Source organism: Carcharhinus amblyrhynchos, chromosome 15 (assembly GCF_965287045.1).
Source record: "Carcharhinus amblyrhynchos chromosome 15, sCarAmb.v2.hapA, whole genome shotgun sequence".
Lineage (NCBI taxonomy): Eukaryota > Metazoa > Chordata > Chondrichthyes > Carcharhiniformes > Carcharhinidae > Carcharhinus > Carcharhinus amblyrhynchos.
Genome location: NC_137338.1, coordinates 76,346,175 through 76,371,605, shown reverse-complemented (window position 1 = coordinate 76,371,605; position 25,431 = coordinate 76,346,175). Strand labels below are relative to the sequence as shown.

The 25,431-nt window shown below is 40.8% G+C and overlaps 1 protein-coding gene across 3 annotated transcripts in view; it reads left to right on the top strand.

Annotated features, from left to right (window-relative positions):
• The window catches only part of LOC145353470 (integrator complex subunit 6-like), a 106,512-nt gene that overhangs the window by 36,320 nt on the left and 44,761 nt on the right, over positions 1-25,431 (top strand). The window contains exons 6-11 of one of the 3 annotated variants that reach the window (XR_013888707.1): positions 7,912-8,040; positions 11,827-11,990; positions 12,842-12,994; positions 18,386-18,518; positions 20,419-20,541; positions 24,479-24,573. Coding sequence is in view for 2 of the 3 variants with exons in the window: in XM_080204263.1 (XP_080060389.1) it covers positions 7,912-8,040; positions 11,827-11,990; positions 12,842-12,994; positions 18,386-18,518; positions 24,479-24,573 (674 nt within the window). In the remaining variant the exon portion in view is untranslated. Of the gene's footprint in view, positions 1-7,911; positions 8,041-11,826; positions 11,991-12,841; positions 12,995-14,304; positions 14,340-18,385; positions 18,519-20,418; positions 20,542-24,478; positions 24,574-25,431 lie in introns of those variants that run through there. The other 2 variants (XM_080204263.1, XM_080204264.1) reach the window with 2 other exon arrangements.

The window sequence follows — 25,431 nt, the reverse complement described above, 5'->3', positions numbered from 1 at the left end:
CTCCTGTGTCATTTTGAACAGTAAGTCCATTGACACTGCTCCCAGCCGATGGTGTGGTGGCAGGGTGGGGTTTGAGGGCTCAGTTCGCAAGTTGCAAAGCAAACCAAGTCACAACAATCTAATGAAGCTATGCAGAACAGCATCTATTTTCAAAAAATGTCTGCGGAATACAACAAACTAGATGCATGATTAAAAGTGTAGAAACTTTTGATGAAAGCAGATTCTCTAGTAACAATTAATGATGTATAAAATCTAATCAGTCACTTGCAGCAGTGTGGCCTGGACGCATGATTGATGTGGTAATCACCTAATCGTCTTCATTCTGGCTGGAAACAGTACTGTCACTACATGCAACCCAATTTGCATTGTCAAGGGGTAGAGGTTGAAGGAAACAAAATCTAGTTGTACCACAAAATTTCAAGTTGTGATCTGCTCTCCCATGTTCATATGATTAAGTACATAAGTTTGTTTACTAGTCACAAGCAGGCTTACATTCACACTGCAATCAAGTTGTTGTTAAAAACCCCCTAGTCAGCACACTCCAGCACCTGTTAAGATGCACTGAGGGAGAATTTAGCATGTTGAACCAACCTATCCTGCGCGTCTTTTGGATTGTGGGAGGAAACTGGAGCACCCGGAGGAAACCCATGCTAACACAGGGAGAATGTGCAAACTCCATGCAGGCGGTGATCCAAGCCATGAATTGAATCCAGGTCCCTGGCGCTGTGAGACAGCAGTGCTAACCACTTTGCCACCATGCACATTTTTAGCTTTCTTCTTGCAGTTTGTCATTTTCTCACCTGTTGATTTGGGTTATTGTCTTGTAATCTGCTCCTACCATCCTGGTATCCCATATGATTTTAGTTGTGCACAGTTTTGCTGTAGCTTATAATATTTTGCTGACCATCTGATGTCCTCCTTTCCATGCTCCCTTCTCAACTATTTGGCTTTAAATTGTGCTTGTTTTGGAAGGGGAATGGAAAATTCCCTGTTGACTAGTACAGAATTTAACAATTCAGAAGATGCAATTAGTCTAATATTATTCCAAGTTATCTCCTGTTTGTTAAACCTGGGATCTTGTAAATTGTACGTGGTAACAGACTAAGAAGACTAATTGAGACTTGTGTTCCTACAGCAATCTTAACAAAATGAATTAGTTTTTCAATAACCTTAATAAATAAAAGGGATAATGCACATTTCCTCCTCTTGGTTAAATCTCAGGAAGGGTCAGTTCCCTCACTTTTGGCAATAATTTGTCTCGACCTTGGAGTGCATTTAGTTCGGTTGCTCTCTCCCTTATGAGCAAAACACAAATTTGGGATGAGAAAAAGCAGTTTTGCCTTTTGAAGTTAGTCCTTCTGTTGTCTTAAACTTTTCATTATAGCACTCATCCTTGTGTACTTTTGCCAATTAAACCCAAGTGAAGAATTTTTCCCAATAGTTTCTTGGAATTTATTTTTCAGGACTTTGAATTTAAATCCTTTAGTCCATCTTTTGCAGAGTTATTTTGAATTATTAGCATGTAATTTTCATAAATGTGTCAGCCAAGACTCATCAGCAGTGCTGTCTTCAGAGCTAATAGGTTATGGGTTCAAGCTCCATTTCAGAGACTTGAGGACAAAATCCACGTTGGCAATGATAGTCACTATAATAGTGACATGGATAATGTTCCTGCACTGATAGAGGGATTGCAGTGCCATCAGGGTTACCCTGTTTTGGATGAGCCTTTAAACTGAGGTTGTCCTTTCGGTGGAAGTAAAATATCCCGTGGCATTATTTTCAATTTGAGCAGCTGTGCTTTCCCCATTCTTCACGCTATTTATCCCTTAACCAGCATCACAAAAACAGATTGGCTGGTCATGTTCAGATAGCTGTGGGAGTTTGTGCGCAAATTGGTCTGCCACATTTCTTGCATTTGCAACTTCGATTGCACCTCAATTAGTCAATTGGCTGTAAAGGGCTTTTGGGTATCCAGATGCTATGAAAGAAACAATAGAAATAGAAGTCTTCACTTTTTTAACTGCACTGTGTAGCCTTGGAAATTGTAGAGCTTTATTCATTGAATCCCTATAGTACAGAAGAAGGCCATTCGGCCCATTGAGTCTGTACCAATTACAATCCCACCCAGGCCCTGTTTGTGAAACCCTCAATTATCTGCTAATCCCCCTGACACTGAGGCACAACTTAGCACAGCCAGTCAACCTAATCCGCACATCTTTGGACTGTGGGAGGAAACTGGAGCACCCGGAGGAAACATGGGGAGAATGTGCATACTCCACACAGATAGTGACCCGAGGCCAGAATTGAACTTGGGACGCTGGTGCTGTGAGGCAACAGTGCTAACTACTGTGCCACCGTGCTGTCCTTCAGTTGCTCAGACTTTCTTTTATAGCTCATGCTTTTATACCTGAGGACCCTCTCATTTTTTTTTAGTGTACTGAACAAACTTCTCCAGTTGATGTGTTGCATTGCATCATCGAGCATGATTTGGACCCTTGTGTGATGATCAAAACCAGCATTCTGTTGTTAACTTCATCACCAGATGAAGATGAATTATTCCTTGGATAATTTTGAAATCTCTGACTTCAGTGTTCATTGTATAGTTCATGCACAGTCTGACTAATGTAAAGTTTAATATAAACTGAAACATATTTTGACATACATCATCTATATGTTTATTGGTAACCTGAGTTTATGATTCCTTGAGAGTTAAGCGATGCTCATGTGCTATTACAATAGATTTTTTTTATGTTTAAGGGGACTGTTTTAAAGTTCAGCTGTTTTCTACAGGCAGTTTGTATCTCTGGAGGGATTGCACCTCATGCTGGGAAAGCAGGATAATTTTAGCCATGTCGTGTTTACTTGGGAGAGAACTAATGGGTGTTCTTTTACAGAAAGAAAAGGCCCCCTGGGGTTTTTGATTAACAGAATAGAATGTGGGTTTAGGTATTCAAGGTCATGAAATAATGTGATTAATGGGAGGAGATGTCATTGAATGTAGGAAAGCCTGATCTCAAAAAAAATGGAGTTGAGGAGGAACTTCTTCACTCAAAGGGTGGTGAATCTCTGGAATTCTCTGCCCGTTGAAGTGGTGGAGGCTGCCTTGCTAAACATATTTAAGACGTGGGTTGATAGGTTTTTGACAGGCAAGGGGATTAAGGGTTATGGGGAGAAGGTGGGAAAGTGGAACTGAGTCACTTCAGATCAGCCATGATCTTATTGAATGGCAGGGCAGGCTCGAAGGGCTAGATGGCCTACTCCTGCTCCTATTTATGTTCTTATGTTAAGTCGAAGAGAAAACAGTTTTAGAGTTCTGGCTGGAGTTTGTTTTAAGACATGTCTGCAAGCTGTTTTTCACAAAATCTCTCTGAAAGCTTCAAAACTGACTACACCCTTTATAGCAAGTGTAGTTATGGTTGCTAATTATAGTTCAAGTGGCTTTTGTGTTTGAAGAAGATTGTCACTTATTTGGGGTTGTTTGTTTTTATGTCAAATTATTGTTCAAAAGGGTCAGTTGTTCAGGAAAATTGTTCAGGTGCTTCATTTCCTTGAGCTACAGTTAAACTGTGTTATGAAATAAAGTCTGTTTTGCTATAAAGGATCCCTAATTTTCAGCAGAATTACTACTGGAGTGAAGCATCCAATCCTCACATTTAATTGTTGGGGTCTAGTCAGGCTTTCTAATGTAATTTGGGTTTCTGGTGCGGGGCCCAAACAGTAAGCATTACAGATGTTTCCAAAATGGACATGTGCAAGATGAAAGATGGGGAATTTCCAATTCAATCCGGGCAGCTTGCAAGTTCTACCAATAGTGGACAAAAGGTGATGTGATATTGGGCTGGGGAGACTGCTGTGAGAGGGTTGGCATGAGAAACATGACGATAAGAATGATGATTTTTAATCTGTGACGCAGGGCACTCTTGATAATGAAGAGCTCCTTTCAAATGGTGCTTGAATTGGTAGGTTCCATGAGATGGATTGAAGGAGCTGGTGAGGTGTAAGAAGCAGGAGCTTGTGCTTATCCTTGTACTCTGGAATGATCATGGGATCTTGAACTATTTTAATTTAGGAGATTAGTTAGTTGATGTCATGCCAGACCTGAGGATGGATGGCTTGGTTAGCCATATGCTAGATAAACTCCTGTTGATGTCCTTCAGTCAAAGAAGCAAAAATGAAGCTGTATGCTCATACCCAGGATTTGTTTCAAAGTTAGTTCATAGAAATTAAGATTCTTTCCTTTTATTCCGAGATTACTGACAAGTTTGTTCGTAGACTTTTGAGAGGATGTGATATCAGCTAACAAATTAATGCTATGGTATGTCCCAATTTTAAAATGTATACAAAGGTGCTGTTTTCTGAAGGAAAGTACTTGGTCCCTAATGCAATGTTTAACCCTATGGCCTGGAAATCGGGATTTAAAATGCTCTCCGTGGCAGAATCCCTAACCAGATCTTGTGTCACTTGACACAGTTCTGCTGCTGTTGCTCATCTGTGAGGTGTTGTCAGCAGTGTGATTGCTATCTCTGGTGAATAAATATCTGACAATTTTCCACTTGCCTGAGGAAAAAAAGACTTAAAAGCAGGTAAAGACGATCTGTAAATTATCTTCCCAACTTCCTGATTGGTCCTGTGTCTGTATTTGGAGTTTGTTCAAATCAAGGTGTTGTTTTTTGATATTGAAAGATCAGCAAAACCATAAAGCTTCAGTTGCCTCCACTCCCATAACAAATGGGAGTGGAGGCAAGGGGAGGCGATGACCTAGTTGTATTATTGCTAAATTATTAATCTAGAAACTCAGCTAATATCCTGGGGTCCGGGTTCAAAACCTGCCATTGCAGATGGTGGAATTTGAATTCAATAAAAAAAAATCTGAAATTAAGAATCTGCTGATGGCCATGAAACTATTGTCGATCGTTGGGGAAAACCCATCTGATTCACTAATGTCCTTTAGGGAAGGAAATCTGCTGTCCTGACCTGGTCTGGCCTACATGTGACTCCAGAGCTAGTTATGTGGTTGACTCTTAGCTGCCCTCCAAGGGCAACTTAAGGATGGGCAATAAATGCTGGCCGGCCGGCCAGCCAGCGATGCCCACGTCAGACGAATGAATCAAAAAAAAGTTATAGGTTTGCAGATGAACAAGTCATACCAAATTTCAGCAAGTGGTTGTCCATTGTGACCCAGAATTTGTCTGTCATGTGATGGGTGAGTCGCGTGCATTTCAGGTTCCACTGACTGCCATACAATCAACTGCAGTAGGTGCACAATTAATTGTAAACTGAAGGTAAAGAAGGGAGGGAAACATTCAGAGAAACACTCACTTAAAACTAAACAAATAATAGAGGAGGACAGATGATGTAGTTTCACCAAAAGTCTTTTCAAGAGAAACAAAGTATCGTGCATTCCCTATCAAGATTAGCTTGGGTGACTGAAGCAAATCCTCATTTACAGAAGGGCCATGATGTGCATAGTACAGTGGGTAAGAAATACAGCATTTTCATCACACCAGGCCATCTGTCTTTTGTTGTTAAAGTTACCAATTCTTTTTTCTTGCAGTTTCTGTAACTCTAGCACACTTTCCTCTACCTTCAGTTCTGACAAAGACTGTTTCTCTGCTCATAGATGCTGCCTGAGTTATTCCAGCATCTGCAGTATTTTGTTTCTGTATCCGAATGCTGTATTCTGTTTGGGAAGGGAGGAAAATAATGAAGACAATAAACTATATCCCTCACGTTAGTAACTAACAGCGCTTGAATCACAAGGCTTAATGCTGTTAAATACAGTAGTGACTTGTAATACGTAGCTAATTGAGAATACTGATATAGTTAAGCATTTTCTTGATTTAGGTCTACATATCAACAGTTAACAGTATTGCCGAATGCGACTAAGGCATTTTCTGTTAACAGTGCAGATGGTTATAATATTGCTGGAAGCATAAATGTGGCTGGTTGGTTTTGTATTACATGCACTGTTGTAAATGACAGATGTGCCCACTTGGATTTATACTGCTTTCCCTATGCGAAACATCATTGCCATGTGCCTCATTGTTGCTAGTTCATTCCCCCTCTCTGTGCAACTCTACCCATTGTTCTTGCCTGAAATGAAGTACTTTGTTCCATTCACAGCTTGTCTGAACTGTTCCTTCTCTCCCTTTTCTACCCCACCCCACCCAACCTCATCCAGTGCTGCCAGTGAGAAATGGGACCAGACTGACAGACAACTTATTTCTGACAAATATTTCAACCTTTTTTCCATTTGTAGCATTTGCAGCACACAAACGTCCTTTCAGCTTTAAAGGTCCATGCTGGTGTTCATGCTCCACATGAAACGTAGGCAGTTCTCCCATCCTGCTGCACAGTGGGCTGGGAAACTCTGGCACAGGGCCTTTCATGGAATCCCCACTGGGTGCCACGGTCTCCGTGCACTTCCCAGCACCGGATTTCCGGTGCCGTTAGCATCTCGCCAGCAATCAGTGTGGAGCTGCCTGATGTGTGCAGACCCTAATTTCCAAATATTTTGAATCTCATTAGTGGTTCAGGGACTCAGATCTCTGGGCCTGCTAGCCTCCCCACACACCCCTGGTAGGAGTGGTTCACTCCAGCAGGGTCTAGTATCGCTCCCTATCCGTGGAGAACTGGTGGCTCAACCCCACTGGAGTAAAGGTGGGAGCAATCGAGACCCCCCGCCAGAGGGTTGAGTGCCGGGGGTGCCTCCTGGTCATTGACATCTTGGTAGTGCCAGCCTGGGCCCCTGGCACTGCCAAGGAGCACCTTGGTACTGCCCATTGGGCATTGCGTAGTGTCTGGAGGTGGGGCCTGTGGAAGATGATCAGTGGGGAGGGGGGTGGGGGTGGTGTACACTGCTGCCATTCTGTACTCGGGCTGAGTGACGCAAGGAGGGAGGCCAGCAGTTGGGGCTGGCCATCAGGGTGGGGACAGCCTGCTGGGAGTGTCAGAGGGTCGGGGCTGTGAGGTGGGACGGGTTTTTGAGATCGGGGCAGGGGGTCAGCGATCAGGCCATGGGTGGGTGGGGTGGGGGGCTAGGGGGTTGTTGCATGGCTGGCACTGAGAAATCATGGTTGGCCAGTGATTGGGAGGCCAGCAGACAGGAGCCACTGCGCATGTACTGATCTCAGCACTGTGCATTGGTCCCTCAGCGCAATGCTGTTGGCCTCTCCAGCCTGAATAGCTGCCACCCGCTGGTTTCTGGAGTGAATCATGCTGGTGCGCTCCATAGTGCACGGTGTGTGGGAGATACACTTTGAAACACCTGCTGAAAAAAACAGTGTGATTTATTCTGGTTTTTACGCCAATTCAACACTTCGAATTTTTTTGGGAGAATCGCCATCCTCTTCCTTCATCCTTCTTTATCCAGTCCTAGCAGTACAGCTTCTACTCCTTTCTCCCTCGTCTATCTAGTTTCCCCATAAATGAATATTTGCTGTTTTCCCCAACTTGTTGTGACAACAAGTTGCATATTCTCACCATTCTGGATTAATACTACCTTACTTACGACAGTTAGACCTTGTCTCCCGCATCAGCGGAAACATCTTCTCGAAGTTTACCCTATGGAACTCATTCACCTTGAAGATGTCTACTGTATCATTTTTCAGTCTTTTCTGGAGAGAAGGGCCCCAGCCTACCTTCCTGATATGTATACTCGCTCAATTTTGGTATATTTTAGTTTGTTGTTGTACTGTCTCATATATCTTTTTCTGTAATGAGAACAGAATTGTACTTGGTACTGCATGTAGTATAACCAAGATTCTAGATGTATTTAACATGACTTTTCTGCATTTGAGTTCTAACCTTCAAATGGAACCTGGTCTAATGCATGTTTTAAAGGATGAGCATTTCTCTTCAGTTTACATCCATACATAGCTGTATTCGCATTTCTTTCTGAAAATGATCCAGGTCGTTCATACTGTGTATGCACACAGCGGATGCTCCTCCAGTGTCTGGAATCACTTGTGCAGAAAGTACAAAGTGGAGTGGTGCTAAATTTTGAAAAAACTGGCCCAGATCCGGCACCTGTTGGAGAAGGTAGGTTTATGACTTAGTGTCTTATGCCTAAACAAATGCACTTAATCCCTGTGGCTTGTAAATGTGATTTGTAGACAGAGCATCTTTTTGGCTTGACAGCAGCAACCTGTTGGTGGAAATTTCCATTCGGATTACTACTTTAAAGTAGTACTGTGAAATAATCAGCTTCACCTCTTGCTGATGAAATCCCTTGCCCTTCCAGGGTAATTTAATGTCTCGTGTCATATTTCCAGATTAGTGCCGGAGAGTGAAATTCTCTGCATTTGAGGGTACATTGGTCTGGTTGTATTTGATGCGGACAATATGTAGCCATGTCCTGCATCAGTTTGATTTCTTAAGCGTTTCCCACACCAGTGTGGTTGCCAATTAATATCTCGTGAGGGACATTTTTCTGTAGGACCATGTTCCTTGTTATGATTCTTTAGCAACCATTAACATTTAAAGAAGAAATCCAAACACCCAGGGATTAACTGGCAGAACTGCACCACAAGATTACAGATTTTTAAAGAAAATCAAACTTTATATCAAAATAAATTAAACAAAACAAGCACCACTTTGTTAACACAAGATTTGATAAAAGACTTGTGCTATAAATTCAGTTCTATTCATGTCTTCCCCTCGGCCTCTCCCCTACCCCTCAAGTTGTTGTTACTGTAAGAAATCTTGAGGTTTCGTTCACTTCTTTAAAAATCAACTGGCAAAGTATGCCGCAGTCCTCCGGAATTCACTACTTCTCCTCTGTGTTCTAGCTGTCCTCAGGTAAGATTCTGAGGGTCCTTTCATTAGCTTTTTGACTATCCGATCCTCCAACTTTTCTTTGCAGACTGCACAACTGTGGATGCCTCAACTCCTTGTTCGGGTTGCTGGCATGACCCCAACTGTCCTCCCACAGCTTTCCAAGCTAACTTTGCTGACTGATTTCTGCCACGAGGCTCTGTAAGGACCACTCTAGAATTCTTCTACTAGCTGCAAGCTAGAGCAAATCTTCCAACTGCTTCCGTCTCATGAAATCCGAACTGAGATTGAGTCTCACCCACATTCCGCATGGTGAACAATGAAGTTAGTATTTTCTCTGTTTGAAGTGCAGGCCTAACTGACTAACGTTTATTTCTTTGTTCTCTCAACTCACTGAGCTGCAACCTGCACCTAAACCAAAACTGCACCTGCTTCTTTCTGTTCCCAAATTGGTCTGTTTGGTTATGTCAGCAAAAACACACAGATAAGCAAGGCCCTGAATAGCCATCTAAATAGCATGGTTTTGAGTAGTTCAAACGCAAATGCAAACAATTTAAAAGTTTATTTATTGGTCACAAGTAGGCTTATTAATATTGCAATGAAGTTACTGTGAAAATTCCCAAGTCGCCTGTTCGGATCAATACAACTGTACCTTCAATACAACTTTGTTCTGTAACCCACTTGAATACGTAATTTACATCTTTAATGGATTTTCCAACTCTTTCCCAGACTTAATAGCTTTGGCTTGTTTTCTAGCAATAATGATAGACAGAATTGCAGCATTGTTGCAGCGCAGAAGGAGGCCATTCAGCCCATTATTTCTCCATCTGCTCTCCAAAAGAGTAGTTATTCTAGTGCCATTCTCCTGCTTTCTCCACAAACCCTGTAGATACTTGAAAACTAAACAATCTAATGCCCTCTTGAATACCTCCACCACACTCTAGGCAGTGCATTCCAGACCCTAACAACTGCTGTGTCACAAAGTTTTTCTTGTATCGCTTTGGCTTCTTCTGCGAATTACTTTGTGCCGCCTCATTCTCGACGAGTGGGAACAGTTTCTCCTTATCTACTTTGTCCAAACCCTTCATATTGTTAAATACCCTCTATTTTCCTGTCTCCAACTTTGCCGTTTCTCCTTCATAAAAGAAGTTCCTGATCCCTAGAACTATTCTCATAAATCTCTTCTGCACTCTCTCCAATGCTTTCACATCCTTCCTAAAATGTGGTGTCCAGAACTCATGTAAGTAAACTAAAACAAACTTTCATCCCTAACTCTGTGGTCGACATCTCCAAGACATGATGAATCTCGGGCCTCCCACGCGTGCCCCAGCAGGCAAAGAGCTGCTTGTGTGGTTTGGATTTATTGTTGGTCATATCCATGTATGTGACCAATGGTACTTGGAGCTGAAGCCAAAGGTCCCGCGTGCCTTCCCAAAAAGGACGCCAAAACCCTGGGAGAAGTGGAGAGATGGGAACAACTTTTTAAAGAAAAAGCAGGCGAGAGGACACAGAAGTTAAAAACAAAGTTCCCAGTAAGGGAGAAAACACAAGATAGGAATGCACTTCAATTTTTAAAAAATACAGACATGTAGAAGGTTGAGAACCATTGCCCTAGGGAACCTCATAAATGTTTCTCCAGCTTTAAAAAAAACATAGAATTTCTACAGTGCCAAAGGATGCCATTTGGCCCATTGAGTCTGCACTGACTTTCTGAAAGAGCATCCCACCCAGACCTTCCCTTCCTCTCTATGCCTGTAACCTACACATCTTAGAGCACTAAGGGTCAATTTTGCATGGCCAGTCCACCTAATGCGCATACCTTTTGTACTGGGGGAGAAAATCGGAGCATCCCAGGGAAACTGACATGGATCCTGGGAGAAATGTGCAAACTCTGCATCGACAGTCACCCAAGGCTGGAATCGAACACTGTGAGGCAGCAGTGCCACAATTCATTAAACATTACTGTCTGTTTCCTCTCATCAACCACTTCTGAGTCCAAGTTGCTACTGCCCCTTTTATGTTAACTTTAACTTTTCTCTTAAAGTCTGTTGTGCAGCACTTCATCCAATGCCTTTTGGAATACCATGTACATCACTTCAGCGTGCACCACATCAACAGCAGTGCTCTCATCAACCTTCTCTGACACCACTTTGGAAAAACTCCAAGTCAGTTAAACAGGATTTTCTCTTGAGCAGTCTATGCTGGCTTTCCTTAATTAACCTGCATTTGTTCACGTGGCTTATTAATTCTGTCCCGAATTATAGTTTTTAGAAATTTTCCCACCACTGAAGTTAAACTGACTGGTGTAATTGCTGGGCTTAGCCTTGGACCCTTTATTGAACAAAGGTGTAACGTTTGCAATTCTCTAGCCCTCTGGCACCACCGCTGAGTCCAGGGAAGATTGAAAATGTATGACCAACGCTTTTGTAATTTTATTTCTCACTTAGTTTCGTTCCCTTGGATACGCTTCATCCAGTGACTTGTCCACTTTAAATTCAGTTTCTCTAATACCACCTCTCTTAGCAATTTTAAACCCTTGTAATAGCACCCTGGCGCTACCAAAAGGTCCAGAAATAAGTCACTTATTGTTTAAGTTTTGTTTTTGTTATCAACTCACCTTGTAAGATAAGTTCAAGTGAAGCTTGTTTGGTTTGCCTTTATATTAGGGTTGTTTATCAGCTGCTTAACCAAGCTTTTTACATTTATCTACAGTTAACACTTGAATTCATAAAATTAAAAGTTATATTCCAAAACACATGAATTCTGAACTTGATTTTTACAACATCCCAAAAACTGTAGATAGCCCAAACTCTCAAGTATCTTAAAATTGTCAAAAGATTCTCATGGCCTGGGTTGGATTTGAACTTGGATCTCAAGTGAAAGGTCTGTTATATAAGTCATTGAATCACTTGGTTTATCCACCTCCCTTGTGACTAGAAATTAATGCATACAGTGGCTGAATGTATGTTACCATTAAGCAACCTGTTACTGTAAATTGAACCAAAGAATTGTGAATATGTTTGTCTCACACACTTTATTAATCTTGTCTAGATGGCACTCTTGATGCACTTAAATCTGCTCCTTCTGTTGGACCACAACTTTGGCACAGTTGTCACAAGCTCATCTATGTACGGCCCAACCACAAAACTGGAGTTCCAGTAGGGCATTGGCCAATCCCAGAATCCTTCTGGCCAGATCAAAATTCTCCAACCCTTGTAAGTTTTTTTACCAATCTACTAATGCATTTAAAGCTTTTATTTATTAGTGACAAATAAGGCTTACATTAACACTGCAATGAAGCTACTGCGAAATTCCCCTAGTCACCATACTCAAACGCTTGTTCGGGTCAGTGCACCTAACCTGCACGTCTTTCAGACTGTAGGAAGCCGGAGCACCTGGAAGAAACCCACACAGACATGGGGAGTATGTGCAGACCCCTCAGACAATGACCTAAGCTGGGAATTGAACCTGGGTCCCTGGTGCTGTGAGGCAGCAGTGCTAACTATTGCGTGCCGCCCCTGGACATTTTTGGGGGTGGCACGCAATACTGATCAAATAATTTGAAGTACTGTATTCATGTGTATATATTTGTCTAAAATGGTAACTGAAAGAATATTACCCTTTTTTTATTTGCCTTCCTGTCTTGAATTGTTTGGCTGCTTGTGTGCAGAAAAAGTACAGAGCCACTGCGACCCCACCGCTACCAGAAAACACTCACGGGAGTTATTTGGATGGTGATTCCCTCTGTGTACACAAATGATTCCAAAATGTATGGGAATCAGAGGCAGAGAAACTCCTAGAGAGCTTTGGCGCATTGACATGACATTTTAAGAGCTCTTTGTTGCTTATTTTTAGATTTCTAGAGAATGGTAACAGTCTATTAAAGATTTCCTGCAAAATATTATGTATTATGTGCAAGTATTGCAAAGTCCAGTTAATACTTCTTAACAATGTACATCTTTTCTAGAATATCTTAATTGACTGTTATGGAGAATTAATTTTATGTGAGAGTTAATTTTTGATTATGGGCAATGTTTGTTTCATTCTGTACACTTTCTTCATCCAGCCACCTCGCAACGCTCATCCTGTGGTGAAATTTTCCTGCATTGATTGTGACCCAATGGTTATTGACAAACTACCTTTTGATAAATATGAGCTTGAACCTTCACCTTTAACTCAGTATATTCTGGAACGTAAATCTCCTCACACCTGCTGGCAGGTAAGAGAGCCCCATACAGTTTTATCCTTTTCTATCTCCACCTTAAAGTGTATTTCCAGGTAAAATCCTACGAGAAATCATTGAAGAACATCCTAGTTAATTGTGACAATTCCCAATTCTAATTTTCCTGTTCAAGAACACTGATCATTATTTTACGCCTTTCACAAAGCAAATAAAGCTTGGACCTTTCTCAGCTAGCTCTTATTTGAGGTTGAACGTATAATGATTTATGGAGACTAGGTTTGGGTTGGTGAATTTAATTTTTGGTGTTTCAAAGACACTGATTCCAGATAAAAGACAGTTGTTTTAGGAAATACAAACTTGAAGTGAAAGGTGACTGTTTAAGTAAAGGAATTCAGGCAATGGAAAATTGTGCAAGGTGAGCTAAAACTTGATGGTACAGGTTTTAACTGCAGTGCACCAAGCATATCTTCACTTCAATCCTGGAAGGGAGAAATATGATGGCAGAGCAGTTAGCCCTCCTACCTCACAACATCAGGGACCCAGGTTTGATTCTGGCCTTGGGTGATTGTCTGTGGAGTTAACACGTTCTCCCTATGTCTGCTAGGGTTTCCTCTCACAGCCCAAAGATGTGCAGGTTAGGAGGATTGGCCATGCTAAATTGCCCCTTACTGTCCCGAAATGTGTAGATTGGGGGATTAGCAAGTGTAGGTATGGTGCTCTTTCAGAGAGTTGGTGCAGACTCGATGGGCTGCATGGCTTCTTTCTGCACTGTTGGGATTCTGTGGAATGCTGTTGTAGTTTTCCTGACAATTTATGCCTGGCATGTAAACTGAAAGCTGTTTTTGGCAGAATGGATACATACAAAAAATAGCACATTGGAAACTGCTGAAGAGACTGGAGGGGAGAGATGTAGTTTGTCTATTTTACTTGCTACTGTATTAGAGTCATAGAGGTTTACAGCATGGTCCAACTTGTCCATGCCGCCCTTTTTTTTTAAAGCACTAAGCTATTCCCAATTGCCTGCATTTGGCCGATATCCCTCTATATCCATCTTACCCATGTAGCTGTCTACATACCTTTTAAAAGACAAAATTGTGCTCGCCTCGACTACTGCCTCTGGCAGCTTGTTCTAGACACTCACCATCCTCTGCGTGGAAAAAAATTGCCCCTTTGGACCCTTTTATATCTCTTTGGTGTCATAGCTTTATTGTTCATTTTTGCCCTCTGACTGGATGCTGGAGGGGTTGTCATTGCACATAACCAGACCCAAGAGTGTAGTAACTTGCCTCATAACAGTTGCAATTACATCAGCATAATAACTATTTCTCAGTTTCACTTCAAAATAGGCACTTTGGCCCCAAGATTGCTGACCTGTTGAAGGCAAGTTCCTTTTGTGCACTCTTTCACTTCTCATTTGAACATACTGACTCTTGAAAGTGTACAGTTGTTGCCATTCCTCACCAAAGTGCTAATTCATATGAGATGCTTGCAAAGAAATTCTGTTTAATTGCTGACTAATATGTGAGAATGAGGAAATCCCATGCAGACCATATTCCCTTTTTCCCCCATGCACGAAACCTCCATATCCAGGCCGTAGCTGTACAGATAGTACTGGCATGGTCAATGCAAAGGCTCCTTTTGTAGTCTGAATTGCATCATTCTTAGCATGACTGGCTGCTAGTTCACGTTTCAGTTGTGACTCTGTGGGGGTTGATTAGCACAGTTGACAGAATAATGCCAATGAAACAAATTCAATCCCTGTACTGGCTACAGTGTAGTTGGAGGGCTGCCATACTTGATGTTGAGCAATGCCTCTTAAACTGTAAAACTCCAGAAGTGAAAGAGATACCTCTGCCTCCTCATGGACTTGGACTAATTATGTGACCTGACCACTCCAAACTTTTATGAAAATCATCTTCTGGCCATTGGGTATGTTCAAAGGTTGATTGAATTTGTAAATTGGGAACTGAGTTAAGGCTGTTGGTTAACCTTTTTGGTTAAAAGTTTTAAAGCACTGCAGCATTTCTTTTCTGTCCAACTAAAGTTGCAGTATTCATGGGGAGGTCCCTGTTCATTAAAATTTGATCTTTTCTAAAAGTATTGTTTTAAAGTCTAAAATTTATTAGTCACAAGTCGGCTTAGATTAACACTGCACTGAAGGTACTGTGAAAATCCCCTAGTTGCCACATTCCGGCGCCTGTTCGGGTAATACCAAGGGAGTATTTCACATGGCCAATTCGCCTAAGGAGCATAACTTTCGGACTGTAGGAGGAAATCGGAGCACCTGGAGGAAACCAGTGCAGACGTGGGGAGAATGTGCAGACGTCAAACAGACAGTGACCCAAATTGGGAATCGAACCCTGGTCCCTGGTGCTGTGAGGCAGCAGTGCTAACCACTGTGGCACCGTGCTGCCCTATGATGAGATGTTTTATTTTGCTCTGTTGTGCTGTCCACGCTATTGAGCAATGTTGTTGCTAAGTTTTAGCAGCATGTGGCGTTCTGTTGCAATGAGCGTGCACCCAGGTGACTGCCTGTTAATTTTGGCCTCGGATTTGTATTTTGCCTTTTTATCCATTCCATATAAAGCACAAGGGCAGTCTCGCCAAGAATAGGGCAGCCAAATGCAGAGTAAAGCCTTTCCTGCTGTTGTAACTTCGGAAGGCTGCACCCCAAGGTGAAATTATTTTTATTTCAATATCAGTTAATATGTGGGTTAAATTGGCTGCGATTTGCCAACTTAGACCATGCTGGCACTGAGTATGTGCTTACTCAGGAATGACATTGAAACTGCACAAACTAATGCCACGTTGGGCCATCCAACTGGCAGAAAGGGAAAATGTCATAATTTACAAGGAAGTTCAGATAATTCAAGATTAAGTTAAGCATTTAGAATTTCGATCACGTCAAGATTTGCAGAAATCTTTATCGATCTATATTGAATTTGTTTAAGAAGGAAGTTTAAATTTATTTCTCTCCCGAGACCTTGTTTGGTAAATGGCTACAAAAGGTTTTCTCATTTTAAAGTGTTAAATTGAGTGCACTGTTATTTTCTGTGAAAATCTGCTTCTCTTTGTGGACATTTCTTTGGGCAATGTGCGGAAAATGGCTGTATGAGTTTTGATATGATTGGTTTGACCTCTTCAGATGCCCCCCACCCCCGTACATCTTTGGACTGTGGGAGGAAACCCATGCAGACACGGGGAGAATGTGCAAACTCCACTCAGTGACCCAAGATGGGAATTGAACCTGGGTCCCTGGCATTGTGAGGCAGCAGTGCTAACCATTGTGTCGCCATGCTGCCCCGATTATTGTTACATTAATTTTTTTGCCAGTTGAATGTCAAATAACACACCATTTGCTATCATCTCCCTTCTTTCTTACACCTCCACATATGCAGTCTATTCCCAGTACAGCCCCTTGGTTTTCCCTCTCAGGATATTTGAAGTTACCATTTTTAAAATGTCTCATGTCAGTCTGGTCTTGTTGCCTCTCCTGAAAAGAGCTAAGTTAATCTGCCAGAAGAATTCTCCAGTGAGAGCTGAAAGAAGATTACTTGGCTGCCTTGTTAAATAGTGCTGCAAATCAGATGATCGATACCCCAAGTATTCTTCCAGTCATTTATAAAGTCTTAAATACTGGAAGTCCCTCTTTACTGACAAAACCAGAACTGACGGAAATAACTAGATGAATTCAGTTTGTTATGGTTATAATAGATTCCTATCCTGTTTACCAATGCAGATATATAAATATGACAATCATGGACAAATTGCAAACACAATCTGATAATGGGGAGCTTTTACTTTGCAAACAGGAGAAACAGAACAATTCAAGTAGTAAATTTCTTGAATATTTTCTAAGGTCATATCTGACTAATCTAGTTCAATATCAGTAACATGGTGTATAGGACTTGCCTATGTTCTTTATGTCTGTGCAGTAGATTTGAGATAGTTTAGTGACATGGGTCAGTACTTGAACATTTTCTGATTGACAATGATCCCCAGGCATCTACTTGGGCATTTAATGTTTATCTACCCCGACTGAGGAATAGTTATTGTTTATCCAAGTTTGCAAGTGACACTAAGTTAGGGGATGCAGTAAATTGTGAAAGAGGGCAGAAAGCTACAAAGCGAGTGGGCAGAATCATGGTAGATGGTTCAATTTAAGGTTTAGTTAAAGTTTGTTTATTTAGTGTCACAAGTAGGCTTACATGACTGCAATGAAGATAGTGTACCCAAACAGCTGCCGGAATGTGGCGATCAGGGGATTTTCACACTAAGGGAGAATTTAGCCCGGCCAGTGCACCAAACCAGCATGTCTTGGACTGTGGGAGGAAACCCACGTAAATTCGGGGAGAATGTGCAGACTCCACACAGACAGTGACCCAAGGTCGGGAATTGAACCTGTGTCCCTGGTGCTGTGAGGCAGCAGTGCTTTTCAGTGCCACCGTGCTGCCACAGTGGAGTTCAACGTAGGATATTGTGAAGCCTTCCACTTTGAATCTGAGGAAAAACAAATGAGAATATTTTCTTAATTGTGAAAGTGTAACTGATGTGAAGGAACCAGGATTTGTGGCCATGTATAAAATACAGGGTGCAGGGAGCATTAAACAGCTTCCAAAAGGAAGTTCAATGTAAGTTTAAAGGGGAGAGTTTGCACTGCTGAGAGTGATGGGTGCGGGACAGTGACCATCTGGACAGCCCTTTGAAAGAGACATGAAGGGCTGAATTGCCTCTTGTGCTGCAAGTTCTGTTATTTTGATGGTAAAGTACAAGACGTTGAATGTAGTATTGGCATTTATCTAAAGGATGTTGGAATTCAAAGATGAGAAAGTTTAGTTCAGCCTGGATCTGGAACTTCCTAGGCTGTTGGTGTTGTAGAGTAACTGAGATAGAGATGGTTTAGGGTATTGACAGATAAGCAGGGAAACTGAAGATGAGGAACAGAGTAGTCATTATCTCATTTGAGTCCGCAAGCCAGTTACTATTCAATGACCTCAACCTATTGCCATGTTCAGTCTTCTGTAGTGTTTACCAAATGGATCCCAGGTAACCAATTTTGTTAAGCTTTTTGTTTTGGTTTTGTGACTTCCCCTGAGGCAAGGTCGCTGGGACCACCACTGGAAAGTGCAAAGTTTAAGTGGAGAGCATTATGGTGTGAGGATATATTGAACAATTGATGAAAGAAAGAAATAAGGCAAAAGCAAGGGTGTGAGAAATTGTAATCACTTGATAAATTTCATTTTTTTCCCCAAATTAATTTTTAGTTAGTTTAACTTACTAAATGTTCCCTGCTCTAAACTCGAGTATGAGGTATGTAATTTATTTTTATTGAATGAAAATAACAGTCATTATCTTGGCAATTAAGTTCCAAACCTGAGTCCAGACTTCCTGCATTACAAATTCTAACCCATCAAATTGTCATTCCAGGTGTATGTGAACAACAGTGGGAAGTATAGTGACCTGGGTCATCCTTTTGGTTACCTAAAAGCTAGTACAGCTTTGAATTGTGTTAACCTTTTTGTGATGCCTTACAACTATCCTGTACTGCTTCCACTTTTAGGTAAGTATGATGTTTTACAAGGATTCTAATGGAAGACCAGGTTTTTAGGTTCACAATAAAAGTGCCTGCTTTACTTGGTTTCTTGTATTTTTGTTAACAAGAGATAGAATGTTTCAAATTTATGGTTTTGCTGTGAAAAGTTCTCACCAAATTTATTTACCCAATGAGAGTGAATGAGAATTGGTAGCTGTGAAGTTATTTGAATTGATCTAACTTCTGCTGCATCTGTGCAATTAAGCCAAAGGTTGTATTAAGGCTGAAAATGCCATCTGTCCCTTTCAAAATTTGGAACAGGCTAGTTTTGTTACTTTTTTTTTAAAGGAATGCCTTTTGAAGTAGAATCATGCAGCCTTTGTTTCTGCTGCAAGTCATATGTTAAGACCAACTGCAGATCGTAATCCTGCAAAGAAGCGTTGAATTGTCCCGAGTTGTCTGATAGCTCACAGTTGAGTGAGTGTCCAATAATGCAATTAAAATTTGGAAGCATTGCACGATAAAATGAAAGGTGACAGATTGGGGTATTTTCCTTGTTGACCTTTGTTGGCAGGAGTGTACCTATGAAAGGTTAAATTGATCAGAGTTGTACCAGTATCCATCATTGTAAGCATGCTGTCAGGTCTGCCATCAAAATTCATCTGTTGTATGCATATTTCACAATTGGCCCAGAAGTAAAATTGTTATTCTCTACTCCTGCTTTTTGGGTTAAGCTCAGCTGCACTGGGCATCAAATTGAAGGACAATTTCTGCCAATGTATAGTGCAATGATGGACTGTCAATCCTCGTATATCCTTTTGTGATCAGAGTGCTGGTTGCACATTTAGCAAAGATTCTATGGCATATCATTCAAAAAATTTAGGCAAATACATAAGTCAGTTGACACTTCATTCAATAAATTTAAAAAATATTTTAAAGCAAATGCTTGTATGTACAATTTTGCATAAATGAGAGTTTTGGAAACTGGAGAATTTCTGTTTAAATTTGGGGGTGGCGCAGTGGTATGTTTGATGCTCAAGTTATCTAAATATTGAATTCCTGCTCTGCACCATGGAATCTCAAGCCTTCCCATTTGGATGGGAAGGAGGGAATTGCATGGTTCTTGTACTCTTCCTAGTAGTACATTCAAGAGCATCATAAATCAGGCACAGGGTATCGTACCACTGATTGGGCTCCTGTGGATCTAAAATGTCCTGACAGTAATGTTTCATTGGTCATTGCAAATCCTAGAACATTTTTTATCATTTAAAAAGTGCTTTGGTAGAGGCCCACTCTGAATGAGCAGTAGGATGGGATGACCAAACTGCAGCTATTCTTCTGTCCAATATGAGACTTAGCCCCACATATTTCGTACACTGTTCATGAGATTGTGACAGACAGTGAGAACCATGTCATGTCTGCCTTTCCGGTTGGTCTGGAGAAACCTGGATTGAGGCAACAAGTCCTGAATTTATGAAGTAACTCTAACTTGGGCAGTAGTGAAATATTTGACCTTTTAGGTGAGATGCAGTCAAGATCATAAATTCTCCAATTAAATATTCCATTGCTTTCTCAATTCTCACTGCAACATCTTTTGCTTGGAAATATGACTGCAGAATGGCCAATTTCCAGTTGTGTACTAATTATTGCCCCAAAAGTAGCTTTTTTAGGCTATTAAACCAAGTGTTTATAGTTTCTTAATGTAAGGAGTGTGAGCTGTGTTTGACATGGAAATTGGCAGAGTTGTTGCTCTTTGATCATCATGCTCACCAAACTATTGGTGCCACGTAATTTTAAAGCTTAAATTTTTGTACAGTTATAGAAACAAGTCTCTGCTTCTCAGCCTTGGTATTGCTGTATGTTGCATTTGTTTGTTGTACATGAATCTAATGATGGTATATATGTGTGTGTTTTTACATGTCCGGAGAAATGCAATCAGCACCAACTGGGCCTGACCAATAAGCCTCTCTCTCGACTTCCTCTGACAGTCAGAAAACATGGTTCATTGGTCGACACCAAGGCCCGCCATTGCTGTTGCATTGTTTCATGGGTAGGTAACTTTTGCTGAACTCGGGTATTATGTTACATTTTCTCGTGCAATTGCTTCTCCCCAGCCTATTTGGATTTCTTCATGTAGTAACATTTTAATTTAATTTGAATGATTTATTAATGGGTTATATTTTTAGACCAATAATAACGTATGCTAAACTGACTGGGATGCATCGACAAGTAGACTGCATTTCATTGCATTTCTCAATGGAAGGTTGAGCTCACGTGACATCATCTAGAGGAGCAAATTGAATACTTGGTTGAAAGAACAATGTTCAAAACTGATGTGGTGTTCGATATTTTTCCTTAATAATGAGTTAACATTGAAGTTCTGTTCAGCTATCACCCCGTGCTTGCTGGTCTACATTGGTTTATGGTCACTAATGCCTTGACTTAAATATCCCTGTGTTTTGTGTTCAGATTGCTTCATGATCTCGCCATATTTCTGTGACTTTCTACAGCCCTTGTATATATGGCTTCCAGTAAATCCCCATTTCCTTTGCCTCACCATTTTAGTCATTTTGAGCTCTGGAGATCCCTCATTAAAACCCGCTCCCTCCCCTCGGTCTGCTCCTTCAAACTACCGCTTTGACCAAGCATTTTGTCACCCGTTCTTGTACTACCTCCTTTGGCTCAATATCAGTTTCTGTCTGATACTCTGACATGCGTCGGAATGTTTTACTTTGCTATGTAAATGCAAGTTACCAGTGTTGACGGTGTTAAATGGAAGAAATCTCAGTTTAAATCACATTTCCGCATGTCTGAATGCCTTCAGTGCCACAGAAGTGATTCTAAACTGCAGTAAGTTGAAGAATTGTTATATGACCATTACTTCCTTCTGTTTATTCCCAACTTCCTTCCCAATGGAATTAAGGAATGACCATCACAGACCGAATTCTCTGCATGAACAACCAGCAAATAACATGATTGTTTTCCAGTCATAGCAGTGGAACATATACCACACTGAACATTTCAGTTTAAAATTGGATGTCTTTGTTTATAAATGGAAATTTTAAATTGTGGTTTATACCTACGTTTTTGTTACTTCATTTTTTTTTTGTTTTCCCATTTCCTTTCATAAACATGCCCTGCAAGTTCAGGCACATGAAGTAGATGTCAAATTGCTTGATGTGTCTTTTTTGAAAATACAGTTGAAAGGCTCTGCTGTGAGTAATTAAGTGGAATGGGGACAGAAGACTTGTAATGTTACATAACATTATATTCCATCTTGTAATGCCCATTTAAACTGCATAATTTTAAACTCGATATTTGGGGAAGATTTTGAGAGGATTGGTGGAGTGTTGCACATACTCTGGTCTCACCCCCATATCTTCTATTGTGGCATAAATACATCAAGTGAAAAATACAATTCCAAAAGCCTGTATTCCTATATTACAAGAATGTCCTTTGCCCTCAAACCAATGGCCCTTTCTATGATGTGCTTGTAACATTCAGAGCTCCTTTTTGAAAATAAAGTTTTTAGTCCTTGTATTATATTTGGGTGCAGCTCTCTTTAAGCTGTTCCTCAAAATCTATTTTAATGCTGCCATCATAAAATTTATCCTTGCTGACACTGGCCATGTTCAAAGGGTTATTTTTGATGAACTGATTTCCGATAATTCTTCTCTCTCTGAAGAGTAGTTAATGGAGAAAAGGGGGAGAGTTTATGATGTTTGCTGATGAGCAGCAAAGACCCATTTTCAGTCTTTTGCCATTTCCCACAACTATGTTTGCCTGCTTCTGAGCCTTGTTGAATTGGGTCAGCATTTCAAGCATAATCTTGCCAAGTGACTTGGATGGGTTAAATGAATTGCTAAAACTATGGCAACTGGATGTCACTGTATGAAAATATCACGTCATCCACTTGGAATCTAAAAAGTATAGAACAGGAACTTAGGGTGAAAAGTGAGGGACACTGGCAGTACAAAGAGACTTGGGGGTCAAGGTATGCACATCATTAAAATGTCAAACAGTTACAGAAAATAATCAGGCTAATGGAATGCTTCAGCTATACAAAGTCCAAGTTTGACCACAGCTGAAGTATTGCAAGCAGTTGTGGGCACCCCATCTTGGAATGAGTACATTGGCCTGGAGGGAGGCAGATTACAGAGACGAAGGTTGGCTCTCAGTCAAAGTTTTTGAAATAAGAAGAGGAACTGATAGGGTAGATAGGGAAAAAATATTTCTCCCAGTTGGTGTCTTTGAGGAGCAGCATAATCTGTAAAATTGAAGTCAGGCCAGCAATGAATTTGGGAAACGCACCTCAATATAAAGCTGGGAGCTCTCTGCAGAGGACAGTGTTAGATCAATTGTAAATCTTGAGATTGATAAATTTGTTATCCAGAGGCATTATGGGGAAGTGGGTATTGGAGTTGGTTCACAGCCATGGTCTCATTGAATGGCAAAATAGTCCACTCCTGCTCTATTTGGCCCTATGTATTCTGCATGTTTGCATTGTGGTGGGAAGCAACATTGTAATGTGGGCACCCTTCTACAAAGTATCTGCGTAGCAGCAGATTGTCAAACTAGCCCATATGTGTATTGCAAGCATGACTGGAATGGCAGGTTTCCATTTTTAAACTAGCATAAGTGGAGTTGAGAACTGATTGGCTCGGTAAGCAAGTGCTGCATTGGAATAGTTTTGCGTTGCTACCCTGAGGTCTGCTGGAATGTGGGCAGGGAGGGGATCTTTACGTGGTCTTTGAATAATTACTAGGTAACTTCAGCCTTCTAGGGCACTGTGCCAAAACACACTCAACTTCTTCCATGAGTGTATAAGCCCCATTATTATTTTTGGTGACTTTGAGTACCAGATTACCCTCAGAAGCCAAGGTGTTGTTGTGTTGATTAACACCAAGTAACCCCACTGCATATTTAAGATGTCTTCTATCAATTGATGCCTTAACAAAGGGAAAGTTATAATGAAGTGTACACTTAAGCTCCATTGTGGTTATATTTTAAAAACTAAGTTTCTCAATTTTATTTTTAAATCAACCATGTTACTTATTCATTCTGACCAACAAATAATTTATGGGGTGAAATACTCAAGGTTGAGGATCGAGTACTTTTACGTTTCAGGTGTTCCTGGATTCTCTCATTAGTTGGCCACACCATACGGATTTCAGAATGAACTTCATTCTGTTCTAGCACAGTGAAAGCCTATATACCAAATTTTGGCAGAACATCCTCCCCCACCCCGCAAATGCAACACCAACCATTATCAATGTTAAATTCATACGGCTTCTTGCTTAGATTGACTTTCAGGGGATGAGATTTTCCTGCTACCGTGGTTTTAAAAAAAAGCCGGATCTAGTTACACAGATGTGGAGGATAGGTAATGGATGCGGGTTTCCTGGAATTTAATCTAAATGAACGCTAGTATACCATTGGCTTGTGATATGGGTCCAGATACGGTAGGAATTGAAGAGAGAGAGAGAGAGTCCAAACTAATTTGATTGATATTTGCAGTATTAAAGGAGAGGAGTTCTTCATCTCACCACTTTATTTTAAACTTGGGGTCCAGAAGTCAAAAGACCTTTGGCGCCACTCCCCAAGGACTTTTTTTTTTGGTTGAAATGTTGATTTCTGCGCAACGCTGCATCAAACAATTTCACAATGCGGGGTTTAAATCAGCTCACTTACAATAAATTGGAGAGTGCAGTGGAGTTCTAATCTGTAATGCCACTGGGTGCGTTGATGCAGGTCTGAATTTATTCCTGCGATTCATTTCTTGCTCTGGCACTAAGATCTTGAAGCAGGCTGCTTTCCTGATAGCAAAAGTGTAGGATCTTTTAAAAAAAAAGGGCTGCAGTGAAAACTGGGGATCTGTCTGCTTCAACAGAAAATAACACCTTTTTTTATACAATGCAGATAAAGTTGCACAGCAGGGAATTTCTTGATTGACTTTGGTATAATGAAGTATTTTTTTTGTTTTGCAGATGATTTGTTCAAAGTGCATAAGCTGAAGCCAGTAATGAAATGGCGGCAGGCATTTGAAAATTACTTGAAGACAATGCCTCCCTATTATATTGGGGTATGATAAATTTTTGTTTGCATTTTTCTAAATTATGATCTTTTGTATATTGATCCTAGTTGATAAATTAGACAAGTAGGATCCCAGAGTGAGACAAAGCTTACTTGCTAGATCAAATCTGTTTTTAGAAAGCGTGGACTTCAGTTGCTGAACAGATTCACAGAAGTCTCCCAGTATACTGTCAATATAAAAAAAGTTAATAAATGAAAATCGAACTATATTGCAGTAGACAGAAAGATTTCAATACTGATGCCACTCACTATTCCTTTTATCCCACAAGCTCTTGCAAACACAACCCCAGTGAAAATTTACCACTGTCTCAACATGAAGGTTTCTTGATTGGGTTAGCTCCATTTTAAGAGGTTTCTTCAGGCAGAATGCTGAATGCTGTTTAGACTGTTTGGTTATACAGAGCTGAAGTATTGCTGAAAAAATAGTATTTTGTTGCAACTTTTCATCTTGCATCCAGGACATGCAATGCGAGGGAAATCAACAAATTTATACAGTATGAGAAGAGTGTGCTGATTTGTTGGCAAGTGGACTCTGTTAGAGGTGTTGCCATGGAGAATGCACCAGTTCATGCTGACTGACAGTTAACTGGCAAGTATTTTTTTGGAAATTTAAACCAGGTAGCTTGACTCCAATTAGTCAAGGCAATGCCCTGAGGAATGAACCAGTAAATGGCTGTCATTTTCATTTTGTTTAACTGAAACAGGTGCCATGTACATATGTGTTCTTTCTCTTTGCAAAGAACAGGGCCCTGTACCTGCAAATGCTTCACATTGTGAGCCTGGCTGACAACCTTAATTAGTTGTCAGTGTAATTCTGAGCACACTGAGGATGAATTAGTAAATGTTG